Genomic DNA, 24593 nt, shown 5'->3' on the forward strand with positions numbered 1-24593 from the left:
GTGTCCTCTAATAAGAGGGTGACCTTATATTACAATTGATTTTCACAATATATAAATTACTTTTGCGTTATTTTCAAGTAGTTTAAACTCTTATCTAGAATAAAAAAAGACCACGTGATCATTAACTACACAAAATCAAAACGTTTATGGCGCGAAATCTTACGAGTTTTGAGGGTATTAGGTTCGATTCCCCGCACGCTTTAAACCATTCACATAATCGTGGGTTGTACAATCCCACCGTAGCCGAGTATAATGGAATAATACAGCTGTATGTGCGAAGGACAAACACAAGCATCTCATACGATACTTTTTATTTATAGTCTATTTCCTTACCAATTGTTCTATTAAGATTTTGTGAAACTTTATAAATAAGAGTGTATCTCTGGAACCAGACAGTCGCATTTATGATATTACTTTTAAACCAGTATTAAGGAATGGCTAGAGGGGAACTTAGAAGACATCATTTATTTCTAGTATAACATTCACTTACTTATTTACTCTACAAGTCCTATTCAACCCCTTTTACGGATTTAATTTCGTCAGTACTTACCAACTGTCGATAATCTAACTAGGTGAGCGTGATGCCCTGGACTCCATGATAAAGAGAGAAGAAGCAGCAGGCCCCAGTGAGAAGCCTGATGAGGAGCCCGAAGACTACGCCTCAAGCGCTTCGTCTTGGGCGCCCAGCGACGATGGAGCCCAATCTGGAGATTCCGGTACTGAGGTAACTGGAGTCTTATTTTCTAAGCAGTAAGGATGATTTTTAATAGGACTATCAGCTTGGCTTGCGATGAAATAATAAATAGGGTCGTTATGAGGGTTATTTTGGAGATAATAATTTTGGGCAAGTTTGTAATTATCTTTATGTAGGTAGGTAAGTAAGTAACAACATGTTTAATAGTCAAAACTGACATTTATGCCATAGTTTGAGGGTATTTCACAACATAATATAATGTGGGTAATTTCTTTCAGATGACCGACAAAAAAGTCAAATTAGATCGTTCCAGACGTCAGTATACCAACAGACGATCCAGTAAAAAGGTGATAGTTCCCCGTCACAGAGCCAACCCTGTTATACCAAAGATGATGAAGCATGCCAACCTGATAAACCGTAAAAGACAACACAACGGTACTCCAAAAGCAATAGCTATGCAATCTATGAACAAATCTTCTCCGGACTCAACGAGGAAGAATCTACAGAAGGGAAATCCTCAAAATGTATCCATCGATGTACGTGAACTTATCAAAATAAAGAACAGCTTTAAAACATTGTTCAAAATGCTTGAGGATATGAAACGACCAGTATCAATGCTGGATCAGACTTCAAATGAAACTGTTACAGAAAAAATAAACAATACAAGCCAATTTAATCAATCGATGGAAGAAGATAAAGAAGAAATGAGCGAACATGAAGATTTCAATCGCTCAGATGATAATGTTCTTATTACTAATAAGTACAATAATGTTAAGGTGACAACAGCTAAAAACACAGGTCCGAAGGATGATGAATGGGTAAGTTAAAACACTTTTTCACATCTTTTAAGTAGACATAAAATTAATATGACCAAATTAATTGTATCCAACAGTTGCTGAGAATTTAAATTTTTGTACCATATGAATAATGAATCTAAAATCGATTGGTAAATAGGGTTGTACGTAGTCGATCAACTTACCTACATGTTTTTTTTTATGTTCTAACAAATCCGGCAATCATAAATTATCACTTAAAAGTCTGCTACATACAAACAAGTATTTCGCTGTCTTTGTAAGTGTAGTTATTACCAAGGTCATAAATACCGTTACTTCAACAAAAGGTAACGAACAATCGTGTGACAACTGCCAGCTAAGTTATTCATAGTTTTTTATACGGCAGAAATTATTATGCGTAGTCTTCCGGCTGTCGAGAACTGACCTATGTTATATTTGTAATTAAATATGATCGTGTTTTTACTGTCTAAGAGTTGTTACTATGATTAGGTACCTATTTAGGTTTGTTTTTTTGGCTCTTTTTTCCATAAAAAGGTATACGTCGGTGAAAGAAATTCAGGCAGCGACCGTTAATTTCTACATTTCAAAAAGTTTTTGTAAGAAAAAGATGATGATTTCTACTCGCGAAAAAAATATTCAGTTTATTATGACTAGACTTCCTATGGTAATGGTCCACATCCCCCTGTAGGATTTATTATAGATATAACTAATGAACTGTTAATTTTTAAGACATTAACCATTTATCATTTAAGTTTTGGACTTCAGACATTAGCCCATTAGGAAAATCACTGAGATTCAAACGAAGGTGTTATATAACTTTTCGATTTTTTTTCCAATTTCAGGTACCGATTGGGAGTGGAAAAACCTTGATACATAAAGACCAGTTCGTAAAGGTCAATTGGAAATCTTATACGATTGCTACGCGAACACTCCTCTTAGCTGTATTTCCAAGAAGGTAATAAAAACATTTACAACAGAAAATGTATTTCTTACTGCCAACAACTTTATTATGCTAAAGAATTGTATGTTTAGTGCGAAGGATGAAGGTAACGTAACTGGTCTATATTAAAGCAATGGATTAATCATTATAAAAAGCATTAAAAAAATCCTAGACATTCACTTTAAAAACATTGTTGACTTCAACGCCCACTTGGACAGCGCGCATCTGCCCTAAATCATTAAAAACATTTGACGTCATCTTATGAAGTCACGTTTTTGTTTTTAGGATACTGGCAACCCATTCACTAACCGGGAAGAGATCGCCAGCCTTCCAGGACAAGCCGGCTAAGATGTGCTTGGACCCGAAGATAATATCCGATGTTATAATGGAAATTATGGACAGATTTAATGTGAGGGAAAATCTAGTCAGGTCAGTACAAAATTTTCCTACCAATTTATATTAGTTTCTTGTATTTTTAGACTTGACCAATCTCAGAGCCCTCTACGTCTCCCCCCCCCCCTCTCCATTAAAATAACTTTTAATGCTCAATTTCTATTAGAAAAATAATCTAGCAGCCGTATTCAAGAATTAATGATGCTGTCGCTTACAATTAAGTGCCATGTAGAAACACATAAACTTTTAAGAACGTCGTTTACGTTTTAAATAGAAGTTAACTGTGATGAGATGTATACTTAAAAAATGCAACGATTTCCTAACGCGTATTTGTCAGGATTGCCCAACTGGTTTCGATTCCAAGCGAAGTCACTAATCATGAGCTGACAGGGTGGCGGGGTTGCGTGAGTGAAACCTTGCGTCGTTTAAGCACTAGCAGCTTATAACCATTGTACGTTTGGCCCATGGAAATCGTAGTAAAGTATTTCAGGATATTTTCTGTCATTTGGCTGACTTCCAGTTTGCCAATTATATTATACGTGACATCGGTATTGTCTAATAAGAGCAAATAGACAAAGAACATGCAGGAGACAGAAATAAATGAAATTCTATTTGAAGCAAGACATGAGAAGAAATATTTTTTGTATTAATACGCTAACATGCTTAGGTTTAACAGTGAAAGCCTGTACTCAGGCTTGCTACAGAGATACATAATGTATAATTAAAATATACCACGCTTGTAACGTGTGGTGTTTTCAAACATCATATATACAAACAACAGTTTCTGACGAACATAGACACTTGTAATTTAACTCGTTTCGATTAAGTAATGACCATAAAAATATGTTGTAATGAGGTATTGAGGTGGACATAGATTAGACCCTAGTTTTTGGATTCAATTCGAGGTTACCAAGACAAAAAAAAATCTTAAATTAAAAACAATGTCTTGTTTTGTTTACAGAAGTATTATAACGACCAAATGCGCTGACGAATGTAAGATGTGGAAGAATAAAGTGAACAAGAAGAAACCTCGCAATCAAGAGAACATCCCGCCTTCCTCAAACAGTATTATAAAAGGGGAAAAAACTGAGAGTTGAAGGATGGTACCTAAATAATGTTGAGTGAATTGGCTGTGACTTTCTTTAGTTATAGGGAATAATGTCCTTGTGATGCTTACACACTTGTAATGCATCAGTTTTGTAATATAATATTTTTATGAAGCTTTTAGTTTTATTTAAACACCTCCCTTTGATTTAATCGAATGTAAATAATAGATAGCTATAAATGCAAAAATATGTATCTGTATCTGTATGTGTATGCTGATGTAGGTGTGTCTGTTACCCGGTCACGACGGTTGGACCGATTTTTTAGACTTTAAAAAAGGCGTATAAAGGTAGCTGTCACCTTGGACTAACACATAGTCTTCTGGCCACTTTTATCCCTACATTAAAGAAGGCTTTTGCAGCTGTTAGCCGAGCAACAGCTAGCTGTACTCACATAGCAAAAAATTATATACAATTATATATAAAATTATACGTAACAGTAAATAAGTAACACAATTAGGTGCAGATCAGCGGAGACTGAGCCCAGCAGTTTGGTTAATAAGCTAGGTAATTCATGACTTCAAAAAATATAAGATTTAATAAAAATATTTATTTCACCATTTGATATCATTAGGTAAATACAATTAAAATTAATAAGTTTATTGACTAGAGCGTTAATATTTTGTTTTAAATGTACATAGTTGTACATTTTACACAATAGAAGGCCAACTTATTATTTTTAACTATTCTTCGTAAAAAAATCTTTCAATTTTATCAGAAATATACAAAACAAATGCACAAAGCTTTACCTATAAATTGCCATAGACTAGACACGTATTCAGAAAGTCCCAACTTCCAAAACAGTCTAACCGAAGCGGATAAAATTTCTTTTTCCATTTCCATTATGGCTATCTTGTATAAAAAGGCAGATAAAAAATCAAGACGTTAGATAGCTCAATAAAAACAGTAAATATAGGGTTTTCCGTAACAATTGTGTCTAGTAATTAATTCCTATCTAATTTTCCGCAGTTCATATCATAATATACGATTATCTCGATAATTTATACCCTAATTCCCTTGCTGGAAGATGCCGAGAGGTGACAGTACAAGGTCTGTGTTAGTACTGGCTATGATTGCCCTCATCAGCATCATGTCGTCAGGGGTGTACCTCCAGCCACTCAGCTGGCCGAGGCTCTGGAGTTTGGGGCAGCATTCCATCAGCAATTCCACTGTGTCCCTCGTGAGTCTTGGAGCATTGGGGAACCAAATACCTTCCAGATTCTCGAATTTGTATCTACGAAGCATCCTGAAAGAAAAAGAAGGTTTGGAGTGTTTTTTTTTAATATCTATTTAATAGCAGTAAGCTTCTGTGAGCGCTAATTTGAGACTATTTTGACTGTCTATTGATTTTAAGAATAAAATTAATGAAGACCTCAAACACATACAAGAGTAAATTAAAACAGAAAAAACAGTTTTGTGTAACATAGGAAAAACTATGTCGTCTATTACAAATTCGACTAACCCAATTTTACACAAGTAACTTACACCTGCACCGGTAACAGGTACCCAGGTAACTTTGCTATAGTAGTAAGCATATGAATATCATCATTATCAGTATTGTACATCGAATTTTATAAGATTACACTACCGTGTAGGTGTGTTACCCGAACATTTGTGTATTGTTTTCTTTACCGAGTTAAATTACTCACAGATGTATGCCAAGGACGCGGTAATTTCGGGAAGTGCCTGAGAGTCTGGCAGGTATATTCAATACGTTCATTAGAAGATAAATATTTGAATAATTTAGCTTTTCGTATACTTTTGAATGAGATTTTGTTAAAATCATTGATTGGTACACTCTCGTAGATGAGATAGGAATGAAACATGATCTGCTTATATGTACCTACATAATTATTAACACCAAGTTTACGTAAGTACTGTATCTGTGTAAGTAGTTAACTAAGCCCTTGTTAAGAAGGACTTTCGAAACTTGCAAATTTCTGTGGCCACGGTCACTGCATAGGTTAATTAGTTACTGCCTATACCTACATGAAAAAAGTATTAGAAAGCTTTTCCTACTAAATAATTACTTACCGCGACATATCATTGTCGTCCAGCTTTATTTCATCGCCGATAATCAATTTCTTTAGCTTTGGACTACCAGTCATCAAATATTTGAGACATGACGTCGACAAATTACCCTGAATAATCTCAATATGTTCCAACTTGTTAAACGGTATTTCTTCCTCATGGGTCGCAGTCTGGATCTGGTAGAACTCTAAACTTTCCAAGTTTCTGCAAGTCTCTGCTACTCTAGTAAAGTTGAAGGAACCCGAAGACCCAGAGAGCATCAAAGTAACTATTTTATGACCAATTTTATCTAATAACTGGTGCAGTTCATGGCATTGGAATTTGTTTAGCTTAATCTTAGTTATGTAGCTCAAGTCTTTGATCAGCTGCAGCACGTTAGGGTCCGGCTCCTCGAGGTAAATGGTGTCTATCATAGGACACAAGGCCAGTATCGCCTTCATGGTCCTCAAGTTCGTCTGCACATCATGAACGTATTGCAGTTTTGTTTTGAAGTCTGGTGGGCAGTCTGTGTTGTATAAGTGGTAAATAGATTTACCAACAAACGAATAACTGCCAAGATTTGTGAGGTTTGGCAGCTTTCGTATTAATAATGCGACATCTGTGTGATCTATGTTCTCCTCGCCGTACATTCCGATGTTTACGACGGTCAGACTCTGGATTAACTGTGGGTTCCCTGTTAACATTGCATCTATTCCAATTTCTGTGATGTCAGTCTCTCCCGATATGTCCAGCAACTTCAATACTTTATTATATTTACCGATATATTTGAGCACTTCATCATTGGCTATGTAAGGGATATTCAAGCAAGTCAACCCCGGTATATTTTTAAGTAACTGATACATTACTGGCAAGAGCTCGTCCTTAACCCACACACCTTTTAAATTGAGAGCAGTCAGGTGATGGCCTTGCTCGGTAATGAGCTCAAGGACTTTTCTATAATAGGGACAGGGGAAAATTCCTGTCGCTAAACTCTTGACATTTTCTTTGAGCAATAGTTTCATGGTGTAGTATCTAACAGATGGATCGAGGTATTCTGAACTGAGGATCAGGTTAATGAGATCTTGGAAGATGTCGCTGGTGGCTCCCATGCTCTCGTAGTAGGAGGAGACCATGGCGAACTCCAGCGCGGAGTCCTCGTCGGAGGTGACGCGGGAGAGCGCGTGGATGAGCTGGCGCGCCACCAGCGACAGCGACAGCTCCTGCAGCGGGGGCACCGGCAACTTCGGCGACATGACTACACTAACTACACTTCCAACTTACACTTAACACTTAATCACTTTCACTAAGTACGTATAACTCCACTAAAGTCGCACTAATTGAGCATCGCAGTATGTGTTGCGACTTTCAGTTTTGGGAAGAGAAAGAGGTGAAAAATCGTAGAGTTATTTAGCTCACGCATGCGCACCGCGGGCTGGCAATGCGCCAGCGCACGTTTATAATTCAAACTCACACAACTCGGGCCGTATTTTTAGAACTTTTATAAAATGTGTTTATCGCTTGTGGCGTGTGAATTGTTATTATAAAAACATCGATGCTGAACGAGATTCAGAGAAAAGAATGTAATGTGCCTACCTAATAGGTAAATAAGATGACAGAAATGCTGTTGACACTTTTAAACATTTAACTTTTATATCATAAATATCTAGTATTTCTTTGTGCATTCACTTCTATGCGAAACTAAGAGAAAAGTCAATAAAATAGCTTAATTAATTTTGCCCTTTTTCAAACTTGAGGGTGGGATATTTTAAAGATAGACTACAATAAACTTTTCCTTTAATAATACTTCACTACCCTTTTTTGTTAATCATATCAGAATTTAAGTTCTAAAATAGGTAAGGCAGTAAAGCAGCTTAATGTAAATAAACTGTTGAACATACATAAGGTAAATAAATAAAAATCTTTCATAATTAAATAAATTTATTTTATATCGGAATTATAACAATGTTATATTCAATCTGAGGGGTAATGGAGTTTGATCTGTTTTTTATATATTTTTAATGTTTTCTAGCACACATTTGTCTTACATTTAAAATAATATTACGATGAAAAGTTACGTTTGTATAGTTACAGAAAATACTTTTATATTCCACTTACAATATACGTTTTTCTGTGTTCCTTTATCTTCAACAATTACTATTACGGCAATGTTCATAATGTTCAAATTTTACCACAAAATGTAACAAAACGAAATTTGATGATTTTTTTTTTCTCAACTTCTAAACTTCACTTCATAAAATGATGTATGTACCTTAAAGTTTCGTCGCGATTTTACACCAGCCGTAGTCACGAATCACGTTGCAATTTCACTAAACTTCTAATCCACAATTACAGTACCTTACACTAAAAGTAACAACTACAACTCTTCACGTAGGTACCGGTAAGTTCTTAGCAACTAGCAGTAATATCTGTTTTGGTGGTGAAGCACCAGTTGGCGATATCTTTGGAGACCTTACACCACTCTTCCCCGTGATGTGGTTCGGCCGCTTTGCAGCGAGTCTTGACGTCTTCTTGCTGTGTTCGTTTACCGTGGAGTAACTCGAACTTGTAGAAGTAAGCCCAAGCGTCGCCCAGGTCGGGGTCGATTTTTACCTGGAGGTAGCGTTTTGTTAGATTGGGTGATTGTTTTGTTCATCTTTCTTAGCTCATTACTCGCTATTAATGAAATTATCAGTGATGGTTTAATATTTTTGGGATCATCAATTGGACTAGTCCAAAATCAAAAGCTTGTTTGAAGTAGGCCGTTTTCCAGGCACTTTCAAACGTTACAACTCTATTTTGTCCAGCCTTTGTTTATTTATTTTTCATACATAGCTAAATATACTTAATCAGGCAAAGTTAATGTCTTAGCCACCACTGTATCATCAAGGGAATCAAGGGAAGGCTGGATAGTTAAGATGTACACATACAACCTGTTTTAAAATGATAAGGAGATATATCTTACCGTTCTGGTTGAACCACTCGCGACACTTGTTGAGTTTCCTCTCGGTCCAGAACAGCTGAGACACGGCTAGCAGCACGTGTGCGTCGTGCTCGCATTTCTTAAGCGCGTCCACCTATTAACAAAAATTAAGAGTGTAATTGGTTGATGATGAGATGACCGTTCTTTGGTAAAAAAGTACTTTGCAGGACAAATGGTTATAACAAATTGGGAGAAAAATCACCTGATAAAAGATATCGACTTTTGTACCAGGACAAACTTTACCTCTCTTTACTATTAAAGTTCAAAAATTATAAAGAAACCCTAACATATTCGTAGATCAAGTCTGGATACCTTGAAGGTTGTCCATTTGTCATTGACCACATTTGCTATTCCACATAAAAAATGACAGACATATCATAAGTTTTAAAATCATTCCTTACACTCTTAGTTTTCCTCTGTGGCCGTGACTCCATGAATATAGCTTCTGCCCACAAGCGGCCGGCGCTGGGACACTCCTGCAACGCTTTCGCCATCACAGCGTTAGCAATCTCAGCGCTGCCATTCCGCCTCTCTAGTCTTTACGCTCTCCAACCTGTTTTTGAACGAGACCAATCTCTATTAATAATATAATTATTATAATATAGATAAGTTGGAAAAACTTAAAAAAAAAACAATAAAAAAAAGTTCCGATTTTAATAAGTGAAATACAATCTTCTCGAAACTGTTTTAATACGAGATTTAAAGTAATGAAAAATAAACAAAATGTGAGGAAAAATGAATAAAGTATCGATGAAAGGTCTTAGAAGATCTATTTCATTAAAAATCTACAGATATTTGTCTCCACTTACCACAATTCTGCAGTCTTCGGATTCCTTAGCCTGGCTTTCTCCAGCACTGATCTCGCTTTCGTGACGTTCTTGAGTTTTTCTTCTAGTCGAGACAGTAATATCCACATCGGGACACTAGTGGCACATTTCTTGAGCTAAAATATACATTTAATTTAAGAATAACTGCACAATAAGAATAATCAAAGTTTTTGGGAGCCGTGGCAATTCAAATGAAGCCCGCCCTTTTTAATACATGAAAACTTAAACATGACCTTAACAAAAAAATGCAGAAAAGATATTACAGCCTCTTAATAAACCTTTCAAGTGAATGAAAGTATTGCTCACCCCTTGCGAGTATGTCTGTCTCGCTTCCTCGTGCTTGCCCATCTGTTCTTCTATCTCGCCTTTCATCATGTGCAGCTTCGCGTAATCCCCGAACACTTTGATGGCGTCTTCCAAGATTTGTAAAGCGGCATCCAAGTTGTTCAGCGCCCATTCGAGTTTCGCCGATTTTATCATTACCTGTTTTAAATAAATCTTTTATAAGTAAGTATTTCTCCAACAATTTTAAGGATATTTAGCCAGTATTTTATAAGGGCTTTTATCATCTTTTCGTGTTAAAAATAACTATTCATGTTTTAACGTAACGTTTTTCTATTGAACAGTTTACATAAAATGGGAACAAAACTACCATTCGTGCACAAAAGTAACAATCCAACTAACCTAGATAATAGAATAAAATCCTAAAATTTCTAACATAAAGTATGTATTTTACTCACCCTCGGCGTGGGAGCAGAAGCCCTCGCTTTCGACAGCAGTCGTCTCGCTCTGTCATACTCTTTGTTCTCGCTCTCAAGCTTGACGGCCGCCAACCAGATTTCTTCAGAGTTGGGGTTAGCTTGGAAAGCCAGGGATAAGATACCTCGAGCCGCTGGTACATCACCTGTGAAAGTACCATAAGTATTGTAGAACTTTTCTTTTGGTATCTTAAGCTGTTCCACTAAATTAAGTGATTAATTCAAAAGGTAAACACAAAAACAAAAAAGCTTGTCGTACGCGGGAATCGAACTGGCGACTCGCGGCGCACAGTGGGTTTGATGTGACTCATATCACTGGTTTATACCTGCAGTCTTATCAGCATCTTGTTTCCTTGCTGCCTCTCCAGGTATATGTAAACATGTATGTGTGTATGCCACTCACCGGCCAGCCACTTGCTCTTGGCGCCCATGAGCCACAGCACCTCCGACTTGGGGCAGTGCGCGACGGCGCGCTGCAGCAGCGCCTCGAGGCTGGCGCGCGAGCCGTGCTGCTTCTCCAGGTAGGCGGCGCGCAGCCAGATGGACTTCTTGGACGGGAACACGACAGCGCGTAGCCGTACACCGCGCGGGCGCACTCGTACGCGCCTTCGTTGCGCACTGGGTACGAGAAAATATTGAATAAGCCAATTGGAAAATCTATCTTTAAATATGTACGTAAGTAAAAATAAAGGTACACCGATACACCTGGAACCAAACTACTCATTTACGTTGACTCGCGAGCGCGGAGGCGGGCGTGAGCACGAAATATCAAACATCGATCTAAGTAGCGGGCAAGCTAGCGTCGCTCGCGGCAATATCAAAGGCGTGGAGGTTTGTGTGTGTTAACGTCGTACTAGCGGCGGATCGCGCGATTAACTCGTTACCTCGAACGAACGAGCGTGAACCTAAATTTCTCTTATTAGGGATCTTGAGACATATATGTAAGTAACCATTCCTAAATAATGAACTTATTATGAATATATTACGGCAGGTGGTATTTTCACGCTGATTAAAATATGATCAAAATGAGAGAAAATGTAATCATTACTAAAATTTGTCTACGAAAATATCTCACGTGTGATTAAATACTTTTTATAATTACACGATATAATTAAGACCTTGACAAGCATAATCAAAATCGGATATAAAACAGAGCCCAATTAAAAAAATGGCATTACATTGTAACTTTTTAATTCTAATTTCTAATACTTACAGCTTCAGCATCTTCCATCCATGTGTGTTTCTGATCTTCAGGTTCAATACCGTGTCCAATGACTGCACGAATAATGGCCTTACAACAAAAAAAAAATATTTACTACGCATGTGAATGTACGTAAAATCGACGGGATAATAAAATAAAATGTTACAGAGCTATTTTAGCTAACATAGAGCTCTTCAAAACATCAGTTTATTTAAGCACATATGTAGTTTAAGCGATTAGAACATCTCAATATAGTTACTTAAGCTCGAGTTTTATGTAACTTTAAATGATGGAATATGTATTTTAAGTGTTGTATATTACTTGACAAGTGTGCACAGCTCCCGACTTCTCAGCTTCCATCGCCTCTTTGAACCAATGCTCGCGGTTTATTTCAACGCCGTTTGCACTCAGTGATGTGATCGCACGGTCTATAATCTTCTCCACCCATATGTGTGTTACCTGTTGAAAAAATAAGTAGACACAATTATTTTATTAATGCAGTAAGTAACAATTACTATAACATTTAGAACATTACTAGCTGACCCAGCAAACGTTCTTTTGCCTATAATGCCTTTGCCTTATTTCTAGTTGTAATTATTCTTTAATGTCACATTAAAAAAAAACAATCAAATTCGTTTAAAAAATAAAATAAAAAAAAATTAGTGTAAGCAACCCTTATCACTTAGGGGTATGAAAAATAGACGTTAGTCGATTTCAGGCCTACTGAATACGCATACAAAATTTGGTTAAAAATCGGTTTAGCCGTTTCGGAGGAGTACGGTAACTAACTCGTGACACCGGGAACTTTATATATTAGATTAAATAATGCAACGGTTTACTCAGGCGTATTTATCGGGAGTGCCCGACTAGTTAGAACAAATGCCGATTATTATACTAAACACCAATTCCAAAATGCTAGGTTATGTTATAGTCATAAGATCAGGACTACTGAAACGTCATTAAGAACAATACTCGAGTCAATTTAATTTAACAGCTAACTGTACTTATGGCAAAATTAATCTACTCACCATGTGCTTCTTCAAGCTTAGCAGCCGTCACCCAAATTTGCCTATCCGTGGGTATATTCTCACGGGCTTTATTCAACACTTTTCTAGCATTCTCATATGTCTCAAGCCTGGCTAAAGCGAGCCACAACTCGACGCTGGTAGGGCAGCACTCGACGGCTCTTGAGAGCAAAATGCGGGCGTCTTCTGGGTTTTCTAATTCTACCGCCGCTTTCCATAAACGGACTGAGTTGGGTATGTGCTCTAATGCTTTGCGGTAAACTCGGCGTTTTGCCTGTTAAATAAACATTACAGATTAGCTAAGTTAAGAAATTACGAGAAGAATAACTGGCAAACTTACTTAGAAGTGAATCTGTTCAGTGACGAAGATTTAGTTAATAATTTTAATTATTGAATCAATTAAGAGATAGTACTCAATTAGTAGACTGCTATCTATCGTCAAATTGTCGCACTATCAACAGTTAACAAATTCGTTCTTTCTCTATTTTCTTTGCACAAGATAATAGTTTCATAGTCAATTAATTATATACAGTGAATGGCATTCTTCTTAAAATAACTTTACCTTGGTTTCCTGTTCCAAGTCTGCAGCCTTCACCCATATCCTGACACTGTGCGGCAGGTTCCTCGCGGCGTGAGCGATGACAGCTCGAGCGGTGTCTCGCGGCTGCAGCCTCGCGGCCTCCAGCCACAGCTCTTCACTACTCGGGTTTTACCTCACAACCCTTCATGATTAAGTTACGGGCTGATTGTACTTTTGCCTAAGAGATGTATGTTATAAATAAGAAAATAAAATTATCAAAGTAGTAAAACAGCAAGTCCAGATATCACAAAAAAGAGGTCGAAAAACTTAGCTGCCTAAAAATTACTAAAACCAATAGAATCCATAACAGAACTTACTAAATTATTTTGAAAAGTATATTTATATTATTTATACATCCAAATAGGTGTTATTGCATTTTTTTTTGTGACAACAACAGGAAAATACCCTCCTGCAATAATCTGTCATACAATCTGGCAATGCTTGTATAAACGAAAGTTTTTATGAACAGATATATAATACACTTACCAGTAACTTCTTCCAACCTAGCACTGGCAATCCAGGCAGGAGGATGATTGGATTTGTCTCTCTAACAGATTTCAACAGCAGCCTGGCTTTCTTGATATCATTTATATCGCCACCGTAAGTTGGTATCATGGACTGAAGATCGGTCAGGTAGCCTTTAGGATCCACGACGGTTTGTCCTGTTACGGAATCTGATACTTGCGACAGTTTTTACTGTCATAAGAGTGTTTCTTGCTTGACCTATCTTTCTTAAATCCAAATCACCTATTGTATAAAATAGAAATACGTAAATGAAAAGGCACACATTTGATGGTATCATAAATAATAACACATTTATAAATAATATAAATGGTGTTGTGGGTTGCCATTAATATTAATGTCACATGCACAAGGAACAACTACTTCTATATGATATGACTACATAATGCATTGTCGTGAAATTATTGCAGATATCAATATTAAATAAGAAGCTTACCAGATGTGTCAACATTCCTGGTGTCATTACACCAGGCATCATAGATGCTAGACCAAGTCCAGGGTCAATTGACGACGATGACTCTCCTCCAAGGTTCCGAGACAGCATACTATCTGGCAACGGGTGTGAACTTCTCCGCACGAGGATTACGTTGCTTCCTATTGCGTGCGTCACCAACCTCTGGTATCGCTGACCATTCATCTTCAGACACTGATTTCAATTCACGTTTTAAGTCTGAGAACTGTTGTTGGATTTTTGGCCTGTAGACATAATACAAGTTAGAAAAAAAAATTGTATAATTAATTTGGACAAAGGTTAGGTTGGTTCCTATCTTTTAATCTCTAATCAAATGTCTTCATATGTTATTTAGAAACTTGTAAATGTTCCAGGAGTTTGGGAGTTGTGATGGCTGGAGTGACCACTAGCTAACAACATTTTTTTATTCAATAATAAATAATATTAATTTTTACGATAGAACACCAATACAATTAAAGTACCAATACCATAATTATGAAATTATAGTATGATTTACTTGCTTACATAAATAAAACATGAGAAAAAGCAATTTTACTTACTGGGAAAATACTTTTTATGCCTAGCATTAGATCTTTGAGATGTTTTATTATAAGAATTTAATCTATTATCTATAACCAAAGTAAGAACTTTACCTCTCTTGACGGTATCTTTCCAAATCCTCTTTGAGACGTTTTTCTCTGTACTCTTTTCTTTTCTCATCCATTCTTTTATCAATGGATTCATAAATTGCATCTGCTTCAGCATCATCTTTGTCATATGGATCCTAATATATAATAAATTGGCAGATTTACTACAATCACTCAGTTGTTACGATTAATTCAGTTACTCAGGCATTTGAAATGTTAAGACTACTTTTTACTTTTTTGTTATTAAATTGGGTTCTAAAAGTTAGAAATTGCATATTATGTGGCAATGCGTTACATTTTACCTTCGAAAACAAAGAGCCACTGTAGCCAGAGAACTCATCATAGTTGGAGTCATTCAAATCTTCATCATCATCTTCTTCCTCGGTCTTTTTACGCTTAGCTGCCGGTGGAGCATGCCGATCATCCCTAAAATATGGAAATTAATGTTTGAACATAGTGAAGTTGTAGCAAGGTGCCTAAACGCAAGAAAACTTAAGGGCTGTTTACAAAAACGCTTTTTAAGAACTTACTGTTTTTTACTTTATGGCTGTTAAGTTTAAATAAAAAGAGGAGAAAATAGACTAATTGCAGTTGGTAAAAAAAGATTACCACTACAATTTTAATACATGTTTGAGTAATACTTACGATACATCATTGGCGTCTCTCGCTGGACCGATATCAGATCGTGTGGTGAACCCAGTGGCACTATAAGGGAAATTAGAGATTAAAAAACGTATAAGCTACAGTTTTTTACAGCAATGTCGACATGTTCTGGTAAATAAACATTCTCTCACCCTCGACCAACACCAGCAACATAACCTAAGGGCGCTGGAATCCCCAGAAAATGTTTCTTATTTTTATTCACAAACGCCTGTGGAGGCACCGACATCTTCGATGTTAATTACACAACCTTTTCACTCTCTAATAAACGTAAAATTATGGTTTAATTAAAAATTGCTTAGAAAAACGATTGTTATTCCCCGTTTGACGTTTTGTATACTTCATTCATTGATGTTTGAAGAGGGTGTTGCCAGTTTCACACATTTTTAAGAGGTGTCTGTCTACATTTATGTATAACTTTATTCTTTCTTCGATTATAATCATAGAAGAGCACCAGGTTTTATTTTACTATAATAAAATTATACTTTTTTTCACAGTTATCGTACAAGACCTTGAAGTAATTCATCGAGCGCCTATGAAATAAGAACCGGTTTTTCCCGATAATTATTTCTCACTACTTCAGGGCTCAGCGCACTGCACTTTTGAAATAGTTGCTAAGCAACCGGTGGTTGTGTTTGATTGGAAAAAATCGAAGAATCTGTTACTGCTGTTTGTTATTATTCTTTTCTTTAAGTTTTACGCTATTTAACTCCGATCTTGGTTGTTATCTAGACAGCCATGGCGCAGAATGTACTAGCAATTCATCAAGATGTAGGTTCAAACGACAATAGTATGTCGACGAAAGAATTTCTTCAATTCGAAAAGACCTGTGAGGCTTACAAAGGCAGTGATGAGGAAATAAGATACATTTTTAATGAAATAAAAAAGTTAACTTCTCCTAACAAGACCGAGAAAGTCATAAGTGATGATGTTGATGACGTAGAATTAATTTTGAAGAGGGCAGAAGATTTAGCGCAAGAAACTAAGAACTTACTGAAGGCTACCCCTGTATCGCCGAATGTGCCTAGTAGGCCTAAAACTCCGGTGTTTAGTCCAGATCCTGAGGCTATTCCTCAAATTAAAGTGACCAAGCCTAATGAGACTGAAATGGAGATTCCTGAACACAAAGAATATAATAATAATAGTACCAAGGTAATGTAGATTTAAGTAGTCATTTATGTATTTAACGATGTAACGGATTACTTAACGCGTATTTATCAGGATTGCCTGACTAGTTTTGGACCAAACCGGAGGAGGAGCTGATCAGTAGACTGTGGCAATATAATTAAACATTCCCATAAAAGTTACTATATAAATATACCATTTGATATATTAAATACTATTGATTGGTTGAAGGCACTCTTTACAAAATAGACAATTCTTATTTATTTTAGTACATAAACAGTACTCAGTTTTCATAAGGGAATAAAAAAAAATTATTTATAAAGATTTTTATTCTTAAAATCATGCATCTGCCAAAGATTACATATCTGGCTCTCAGTCTTCACTTCTTATACATTATTAAATAATAAATATACTATTTATTTTGTACATCGCTGAGTGTCAAAACTTACAATAAATAATTATTATGTTATGTCATGTTATTACACTTGACTTGCAAGGACCCTCAAGGCAGCTAAGTTTTCTCTTGCAACTGGTTCTATGTAGGAAGCTGGCAATACGAAACCGTAACGGCCAGTGTCACTCAGTTCAATAGTGTAAGTGTACTTAATACCTAGGGACTTGGCCCAATCATCTGATCCTCCAGCTGCAGGGTAGAGCAGCCCACTTGATGATCCAACCTTGTATTGAGAACCTCCAGTCTTTCGTATAGCCTGAAGTGAGATGGAAGAAAACACAGTTTAATGTTGAGCATGGAATTAAAATCTGAGTCATTATGGGCAAATTACAGTGTGAGCATAATTTTGCTCCATAGTTCCTATTCAGATTATGGAGCTTGTAGAATGTTCATTATGTTTCTATGATTCAATTTTAATTTAGCAATAAAATTTCAAGTTATTCTCACCTCAGCCATCTGGTTCCCAACGCTATCCAAGTCTTTGTGGTCTGCTGGTAGTGCATTATCATAACCCCATGGGTACAGCAGATACTGTCCATAACTGTGGTATGTTAGGTAAGCAGAGAACTTCGCTGCAGTATTCTTAAAGAACTCCTAATAAGAAGAAAAACGAAAATTTTAATGAAGGCAATAAACTAATTCCCTTACGTTAAACACGTTCTTCTTATCTCGATTTGTTTATCGACAAAAGCTTTGGTTTTGATAAATTATGCGTAAATCATCTTGAATATACTTGAAAGGCAAAGATGAAGAGACAAAGACGTTTATTTTTGCAAATTTTTTTGCGAAGTCCTTGGGGATAATAATTGCGTGCAATCAATACTGTCAAGCTCACATTATTGATTTTCTATTGGAAAAGAAAACGTGTTCTTAGTTGAGGAGTCGAACCAATTTTTCCGTCTTGAACTTTAATTCACTTTATTTTTGTCAAGACTTTTGCCAAATTGCTTAAAATCACCAAATTACTACTTACGGAGATCGCCTTAGTTTCTGGTTCAGAGAAGGGTCCACTTCCGCGGTATATGTCGCTGCAGGGATAGCCTGATGAACCTTTGCCTCCCCAGCGATATCTTAAATAAAATATTAGCCCCAATTAATGCCAAATCAATATTGTTATGATAAGTACGTAATACGTAAATGATTATTCATGATCCATTTTCTTAAGCGTTCTGACTTTTTCACATTTCCTAATAACCGTTATTTTTCGAACTGGAAACATAATTAAATCACTTAATTAAGGAGATATATTTTGTTACCAAACATGACTTCCAAATACCTTTACTAAACTACCTGACAAGTAATAGCACCATCAGAACGAGTTTATTCTGAACATTTGTGTAAATTATTACTAATTGAACACATACACACATATCGCTCATGACCTACGAAATGACTAATGACGAAATGCAGTATCAAGGTGACTTTGCACAGTTACATTTTTTGTATGAGAATATAGCTAGTTACCCAAAGTTCCTGTTGAGATCAGCACCGGTGCAAGTACTTATACCCAATCCATACTTCCTATTCTTCCTCCAAAGACGATCTGACCTATGCGTGTACTCGTATCCATCGGGGTTTACTACTGGTAAGAAATACCTGTTAAAAAAGGGTTCGCTTAAAACAATTTCATGTCGAATATAAGTCGAATAGAGGGCTAGAAACGCCACAGCTTTTAAAAAAGATCCGCCGGTCGTTGACTTTTGCTGTCTTTAAATGTTGTTTATTTTGCGTCAATAGAATAAACCACTCGATACTTTATTTGCTCTAAAAAGAATTGTGAGCTTGCAGATAAACAAAGGTTCGCACTAATCGGCCTTTTTTACTTGAGCCACATCATAGACCTCTTACCAATCAATGTTCTTGATATCATCAGACTCGACGTCGAAGTTTTCAGCGAATTGATTAATGAAGTATGTGACAACAGCCGGACTGATCCATTCCCGAGCATGTATTCCTCCGTCAATAAAGACAGCTTTATTACCCGCTTTGCCGTCTGAAATGCGCAGCATCTGAGGACAAATAGCAGACATGTTTTATTTATGTGTTTTGATGATCCTAAAACTTTACCTGCTAAAGGTTTGCTCTGTAGAGGGTTTTAGGTAACAAAATTAAATCATTAAATCATCAAAATTAAAATTTAATCTATTATTTGGAATTTAATTTAGTAATATTATATCGTGAATCAATGAATACGTTATAGTTTATTAATTCCTGTTATCTTAGAGTAATCTGACTGCTGAACAAAATCGATGCGAATCGCTGATTCATTTCTCTATCGATATGCATGTTTATGTTCGATTATATAGTAATATAGTGCCGTAATTATGTTTAAATCGTGAATTGATGTGATTTGATGTTTCGTCATGCTAACAAAACCAGACTGCGAAACAAGCGATTCATGGTTTCAATATTATTTTGATAAGAAAAGCTTACCGTTAGAAATAGCTATGGATCGAGTAGTTTTGGGTTCTCTAAATATTTACCTTGAGGTCTCGACCTTCGTAAGATTTTCCTATTGAGTTGACACTGATGATCGACGGGTATGTTTTCGCCAAGTAGTCCAAAAAGCCATGGATATCGTCTAATCTATGATATTGCTTCCATGTCATGCGGTGACCTGTAAAAATGTAAATAGACTTAAATATTCGTTCCTTGCCTTCTAGGCCATCCTATTTTCCACGTGTTTTTATAGTGATATCAATATTAGTGACGAGAGACACGATTTACTGGGAAAATGCCAAATAGGCCTCCCCACAATTTACCGTAGCCCCATACTTGAAGGCAGACTTTAGTTATTTACATTTGTTAATTGACACAATCCAGTTCCAATTGTTAGAAACGCGTCGTGTGAAATTTTAAAAACAATATTCAAACAAACATGTGCATAGAATGTTTCGGTGCCGACATCAACAACGAACCCCAATTTGCATTTGGCCAATACTCCATGGGAAGGTTGAGAGAATTGTAGCCCATGTAGGCGCTTATGAAACCTAAATTTCTCCAAGAATAGTCAGCTGCGAAAAAAATGTCACTACTATACAAATTTTGCATCGTAAGTCCATAAATTTTTCCTGAATTGTCGATTTTTTTCAGAATATGAAATAAGCGGTATTTACAGTGCGGAGTCTGAATTAATAATTTGTATAAGCAAACTATACATTTTCTTATGAATTATCGGAATGTTTAAGAGTACTAGTATTCGATTAAACTATAACTATTATACAATGTATTCAATACATAATGTTAAATTTGGCTCAAAGGAAGGCTACTTCGGGTAAACTAAATGTAATGTTTTCCATCCATACTTTTGGACATATCACCTCTGATCGGTTCAGTCAAAACGAAATCTCATCATTTGGGAATCATTTGATTTTGTTTGTTGAAAAATGTGTAATTTATTAATATTTATTTGTAATTTATTGCGGTGTGTAGCCGACGCTAGTCATCTAACTTTCGATTAGGTTAGACCCTAAGTTTCCTCGCTGAATGCGTGTTAAGTTGTAAGGAACTTTTTGTAACTTTCCCCTCTTAATAATAGTGTTCTTTAATTTTAGTCCCCTCGGGAGATCCATTACTTAACTGTTTCTTTCTCTAGTCACGAAGCTTGACACTTTGCCGTGTATCTTTAGGAATAATTCTGAACATGAAATCCGAAGAGTTTACCAAACTTGTATTCAAAAAGACTACATGAATAAATCTTCCAATTCGTCTAGTAAATGTAATTTCAAGAAGAATAATGAGATTTTTTAATGTTAGCGAGTTCATCAATGTCCCCTCGCCAGCTAAACTTGATTTTTCATGTTCATTATTACAGCCCCTGTTACCCCGTAGCTTGTAACTTTCCTTCGCTGTGACTGTCTTAATCGATCCTTTTAATATTTATAATAATATATGGAAAATTAGATTCCCTGTTAGCTAATCGTTGTCGAAATAATACTGACTGTGTAACTATTGTTTTATTTGAAAATAATAAAAATTATATTATATAGTACATATTTTGCAGTTGGAATTAATGTTACGGTCATTTGTCTTTGAGATAAAAGGAGTTTCGGGTTTTGTTTTTTTTTACGCGCCATTTTGTTACGTCATCTGGCACAGAAGGTTGTATTTTTCTTGTTCTAAGTCGGCGATGGTAAAAAGTTGCTTATCTCAAAAATTATAAATGTACACATTCATTTTTATTAAAATGGCCTACGTGAGGCTTAAGCTTAATCAACGAAGCAGCCATAACTTTTGAATATTTAATAAAAGTCGCTCATATCGTATACGCCATCTTGGAAACTATACTGCCGTAACAATAAACGTCAAATGACGTCACAAAAATGGCGCACCATAAAAAGTTAAGACATTCATCTTCCATGTTTAAGTTATTGTGTGAATTTGTGCGTTTTTGTGTTTTCTTTTTTATCAGCCAAGCATTTTTATACAGGCTTTTATTGGAATTGATACTTTTTGATAATTACTAAACATTCCATGATGGTTTTTTTGAAAAGAAAAAGAAGTTTGTTAATTTGTTTATTTATCTGTGGATTAACTATGTGTGGGTTGAACATTCAAATCCTGTACGATTTTCGGTACATATCGATACCATTTCGATGTATCGATATATCGATATGAATACTCATACATACCTACTTGTTATTCAAGTCTTAGTTAAGGTAGATCTTAAGAATTGATAAAATAATATCTGATGATAAATTTACTTGTATGTTGTATTAAAATGAAGAACACGAAATAAAGAAACTGGTTTGAAAATATTAATGTTTCATTTACATACACCATGTATACCCCTTTTCCTCTACCTAACCTACATTGTAAAGTACACAATACATTTAAAAGGCTCTGAGTATTACTTGAGACCATATTTGTTCATGCACTCGCTGTTCGCTGTTGTAAGCATACGCTGAAACAGAGCATAGTTTAAACGCAAAAGAACTACACACAGATTCTTACCTAGTTATGGCGTCAAAGAGTCTTCTGTATCTTGATTACCCCATTCAAGTCTCAATTTGCCCCTAATCTGAAAAAGAAAAACTTGCAGGTAGAAACTTTTTTCGAAATTTGTTTGTGTGCTGTTTTTGTTGCACTAAGAATAATAATAAAAAACTCTCAACTAAAAGTTGCCGCTAAGTTTTACATTACGAGTATCGATGTCTGTATTGTAGAGACAAAGAGACATTTTACACAATACACTTTTTAGTTTTGCACAAGTATGAGAATGGGTTCAAATCCCGGTAAACATTTCAACAGCGCTACTTATACTTTATGCACTTTTGCATAACTGTGATAGCTGAGTGGTATAACTGTTGGACTACCAAGTCAAAGGTCGTGGGTTCGAATCCCCGCACCAATCAGACTTCGATTTCACGATCATATTATGAAGTAAAACATCTTGGAAAAACCGTTACAAGTGATACTTTTTACAGGGTGTTTTAACCCAGTCCGGAGCCTACAGCTGTAGCAGTTTAAAATCTGATAACTGTTTGAACATCAACCATATAAATAGAACTGCAAATACTGTTCTCACAATCATAACCAACAGACTCACATCCACAATTTAATAATAGTCATAATAAGGATAAAAGCAGCTACTCCAGAGAATATAAAGTTCCTCGAAAGGTCACGTGAACTTCTATCAGTGGCCTTATTCCAGTCCTCTTGGCCTTGTCAAACCCATTACCAGTTCGAGGGCGTTTCGTTAATGAGGGTTAAGATCGAGTTTTACCCAATTGTCTCCCGTTGAGACTGAAAGTTATTACTTAATGCATTTGTTCTGTCATGTTCCTGTCTTAAGATAAATAGATTGTGTAGAATATGTATTAACTAACAGAAAGTTATTTTTTCTATAAATTAGAGAAATAAAAGCGAATGCATAGGTATTTTATTTGATACAAAAGTTGGGGGTATCTCCAAGACTTCAACAATATGACAATACGGCAACCAGGTTTCAAAATAGAAAATAGTTATCAAAATACATACAGTATAGTATACGTCCTTTTAAACCCAATATTGGGTCTTTTGCCTTTGTAAATTTTCTGTTTTTCGCCCTTCGCATTCATCGTTCCTGCTTTTCTTTTAATATAAGGTAATATCGCCTGCTCACCTCACCATCAGCCTACCAGGCTAACATACGCTAATAAAACTATCTCATAACTGAGAATTTAAGGACTCTTCAGACAAAAACAAAACAACGTCACAAAGAAATACTATCCTTTCTTTTTCATTCTTTCTTAACAATGATTTTTTGCGAACACCATGAAAGCTTGTGTGACGCAGAATCAACCGACATACAAAAGCCTTAATGACGCAGATTTACGTCACTGGGTTTCGAAAGCGTGACACTGACGCGTCACGTGCAACTTGCGTCATTCTGGACGTCGCAAACTTATTCTGGAGAAGTTTTGGAGGATTCCGTATGTTTATCAGCTGATTTACAGTGATAGCCTAATGGTATTGGACTGCTAAGTTAAAGGTCGAAGGTTCGAATTCCGGCCCGAACAAATGTCTTTTTGGATCCATGTTTAATTAAAAATAGGTAATTATTAATATTATCTTTCGTTAAAAGCAGTGAAAAAAAACATTATTTCCTTTTCGATTGACGCCTTTATCACTGACCAATAAAAGTACAAAAAACTATCCGGTTTGAACCTGCTAACTACAAGAATCTGCTGTAGGAATAGGGTAGATCACCTAATCTCACGCAGGCAACATATTATCCAACAAAGCAGACAGGTCCAAGATGCCCAAAATAAGTAAGTATTGTAAGTATTAAGAATTTACGAGATCCGTTCCGAGCAACTCTTGAAATGCAGATCTTAGTTAGAAAGTACAAAAAGCTGTAAAAAGCACATATAAATTATATACTCAGTAATGTTCAGTAGTGTCAAAGGTTGCCTTAAAAATAAATTTCATTTGAAAATTGGTGAAATAGAAGCTTTTTTTTACTTATACCATTACAGTTTTCAAAGATCTGATGCTACACCTAACTGTCGCTAAAGTATTTAAAAAAACCTCAAAGCCCCTAAAATTTCGTCACTGACGGTATGACACAAAAAGAAACAGTTTCACAATTTTCACAAGGAACCCCATGTACAGAACTGCGAGTGTCCAGTGTGAAGTAAGGCTGTAATATATCATACTGACTGCCACGGACCGACAGATTTATTGTATGAACCGTTGGCGTTTCTTAAATTAGACGAGCGAAATTATTTACAACTTTAATACTGAAATTGATAAAAGAAAAGTCTTAGAGTCTGTTAGCTTCAGTGTAGGTATGAAAATAAATGTCCTGTAAATGTGCCTAATAAATATAATCTTGAGAACCTAATTAAGAATAATGGTATTGTATAAAGAGCTTTATTGTCAGCTATATAAAGACCATAATTACATTTCTATAAGTAGGCTATTTATCACGTCAAAAATTTGCGAT

General features: G+C 35.9%; 3 protein-coding genes and 1 pseudogene across 4 annotated transcripts; 1 reads left to right on the forward strand and 3 right to left on the reverse strand.

Annotated features, from left to right (window-relative positions):
* Nucleotides 1-55: 55 nt before the first annotated feature.
* On the forward strand, nt 56-4041 carry LOC113499929 (early boundary activity protein 2-like). 2 transcript variants are annotated; one of them, XM_026880534.1, is made up of 6 exons: nt 249-268; nt 573-724; nt 973-1512; nt 2331-2443; nt 2714-2857; nt 3783-4041. In XM_026880534.1, the coding sequence occupies exons 2-6, from the start codon at nt 596-598 to the stop codon at nt 3916-3918; spliced, it is 1062 nt and encodes a 353-aa protein (XP_026736335.1). In that variant the 5' UTR covers nt 249-268; nt 573-595; the 3' UTR covers nt 3919-4041. The 2 variants fall into 2 exon arrangements, with proteins under 2 accessions (XP_026736334.1, XP_026736335.1); XM_026880533.1 differs by having other exon boundaries at nt 56-724.
* Nucleotides 4042-4498: 457 nt separating this feature from the next.
* On the reverse strand, nt 4499-7400 carry LOC113499928. Its single transcript, XM_026880532.1, has 2 exons — nt 5959-7400; nt 4499-5170 (listed from the first exon to the last, which is right to left on the reverse strand). Exons 1-2 carry the CDS (start codon nt 7185-7187, stop codon nt 4933-4935), a joined length of 1467 nt encoding a protein of 488 aa, XP_026736333.1. The 5' UTR covers nt 7188-7400; the 3' UTR covers nt 4499-4932.
* Nucleotides 7401-8340: 940 nt separating this feature from the next.
* On the reverse strand, nt 8341-15917 carry LOC113500193 (annotated as a pseudogene).
* A 1104-nt stretch (nt 15918-17021) lies between these two features.
* LOC113499930 (carboxypeptidase B-like) lies at nt 17022-20140 on the reverse strand. Its single transcript, XM_026880535.1, has 6 exons — nt 19648-20140; nt 19013-19173; nt 18629-18760; nt 18138-18234; nt 17612-17758; nt 17022-17420 (listed from the first exon to the last, which is right to left on the reverse strand). The coding sequence occupies exons 1-6, from the start codon at nt 19771-19773 to the stop codon at nt 17190-17192; spliced, it is 894 nt and encodes a 297-aa protein (XP_026736336.1). The 5' UTR covers nt 19774-20140; the 3' UTR covers nt 17022-17189.
* Between the last annotated feature and the right edge of the window lie 4453 nt (nt 20141-24593).

The sequence above is a fragment of the Trichoplusia ni genome, chromosome 13 (assembly GCF_003590095.1).
Source record: "Trichoplusia ni isolate ovarian cell line Hi5 chromosome 13, tn1, whole genome shotgun sequence".
NCBI lineage: Eukaryota > Metazoa > Arthropoda > Insecta > Lepidoptera > Noctuidae > Trichoplusia > Trichoplusia ni.

What these genes read in the sequence shown, in the direction of transcription:
- LOC113499929 (XM_026880533.1), top strand. Translation starts at nt 596, where the DNA reads ATGATAAAGAGAGAAGAAGCAGCAGGCCCCAGTGAGAAGCCTGATGAG. An exon ending in TTAGCTGTATTTCCAAGAAG is followed by an intron (nt 2,444 to 2,713) that starts GTAATAAAAACA and finishes TTTTGTTTTTAG; the next exon opens with GATACTGGCAACCCATTCAC. An exon ending in GTGAGGGAAAATCTAGTCAG is followed by an intron (nt 2,858 to 3,782) that starts GTCAGTACAAAA and finishes TTTTGTTTACAG; the next exon opens with AAGTATTATAACGACCAAAT.
- LOC113499928 (XM_026880532.1), bottom strand. Translation starts at nt 7,187, where the DNA reads ATGTCGCCGAAGTTGCCGGTGCCCCCGCTGCAGGAGCTGTCGCTGTCG. An exon ending in GACGACAATGATATGTCGCG is followed by an intron (nt 5,171 to 5,958) that starts GTAAGTAATTAT and finishes TTTTTCTTTCAG; the next exon opens with GATGCTTCGTAGATACAAAT.
- LOC113499930 (XM_026880535.1), bottom strand. Translation starts at nt 19,773, where the DNA reads ATGACATGGAAGCAATATCATAGATTAGACGATATCCATGGCTTTTTG. An exon ending in GATATCAAGAACATTGATTG is followed by an intron (nt 18,761 to 19,012) that starts GTAAGAGGTCTA and finishes CTTTTTTAACAG; the next exon opens with GTATTTCTTACCAGTAGTAA. An exon ending in GATCTCAACAGGAACTTTGG is followed by an intron (nt 18,235 to 18,628) that starts GTAACTAGCTAT and finishes ATTTTATTTAAG; the next exon opens with ATATCGCTGGGGAGGCAAAG.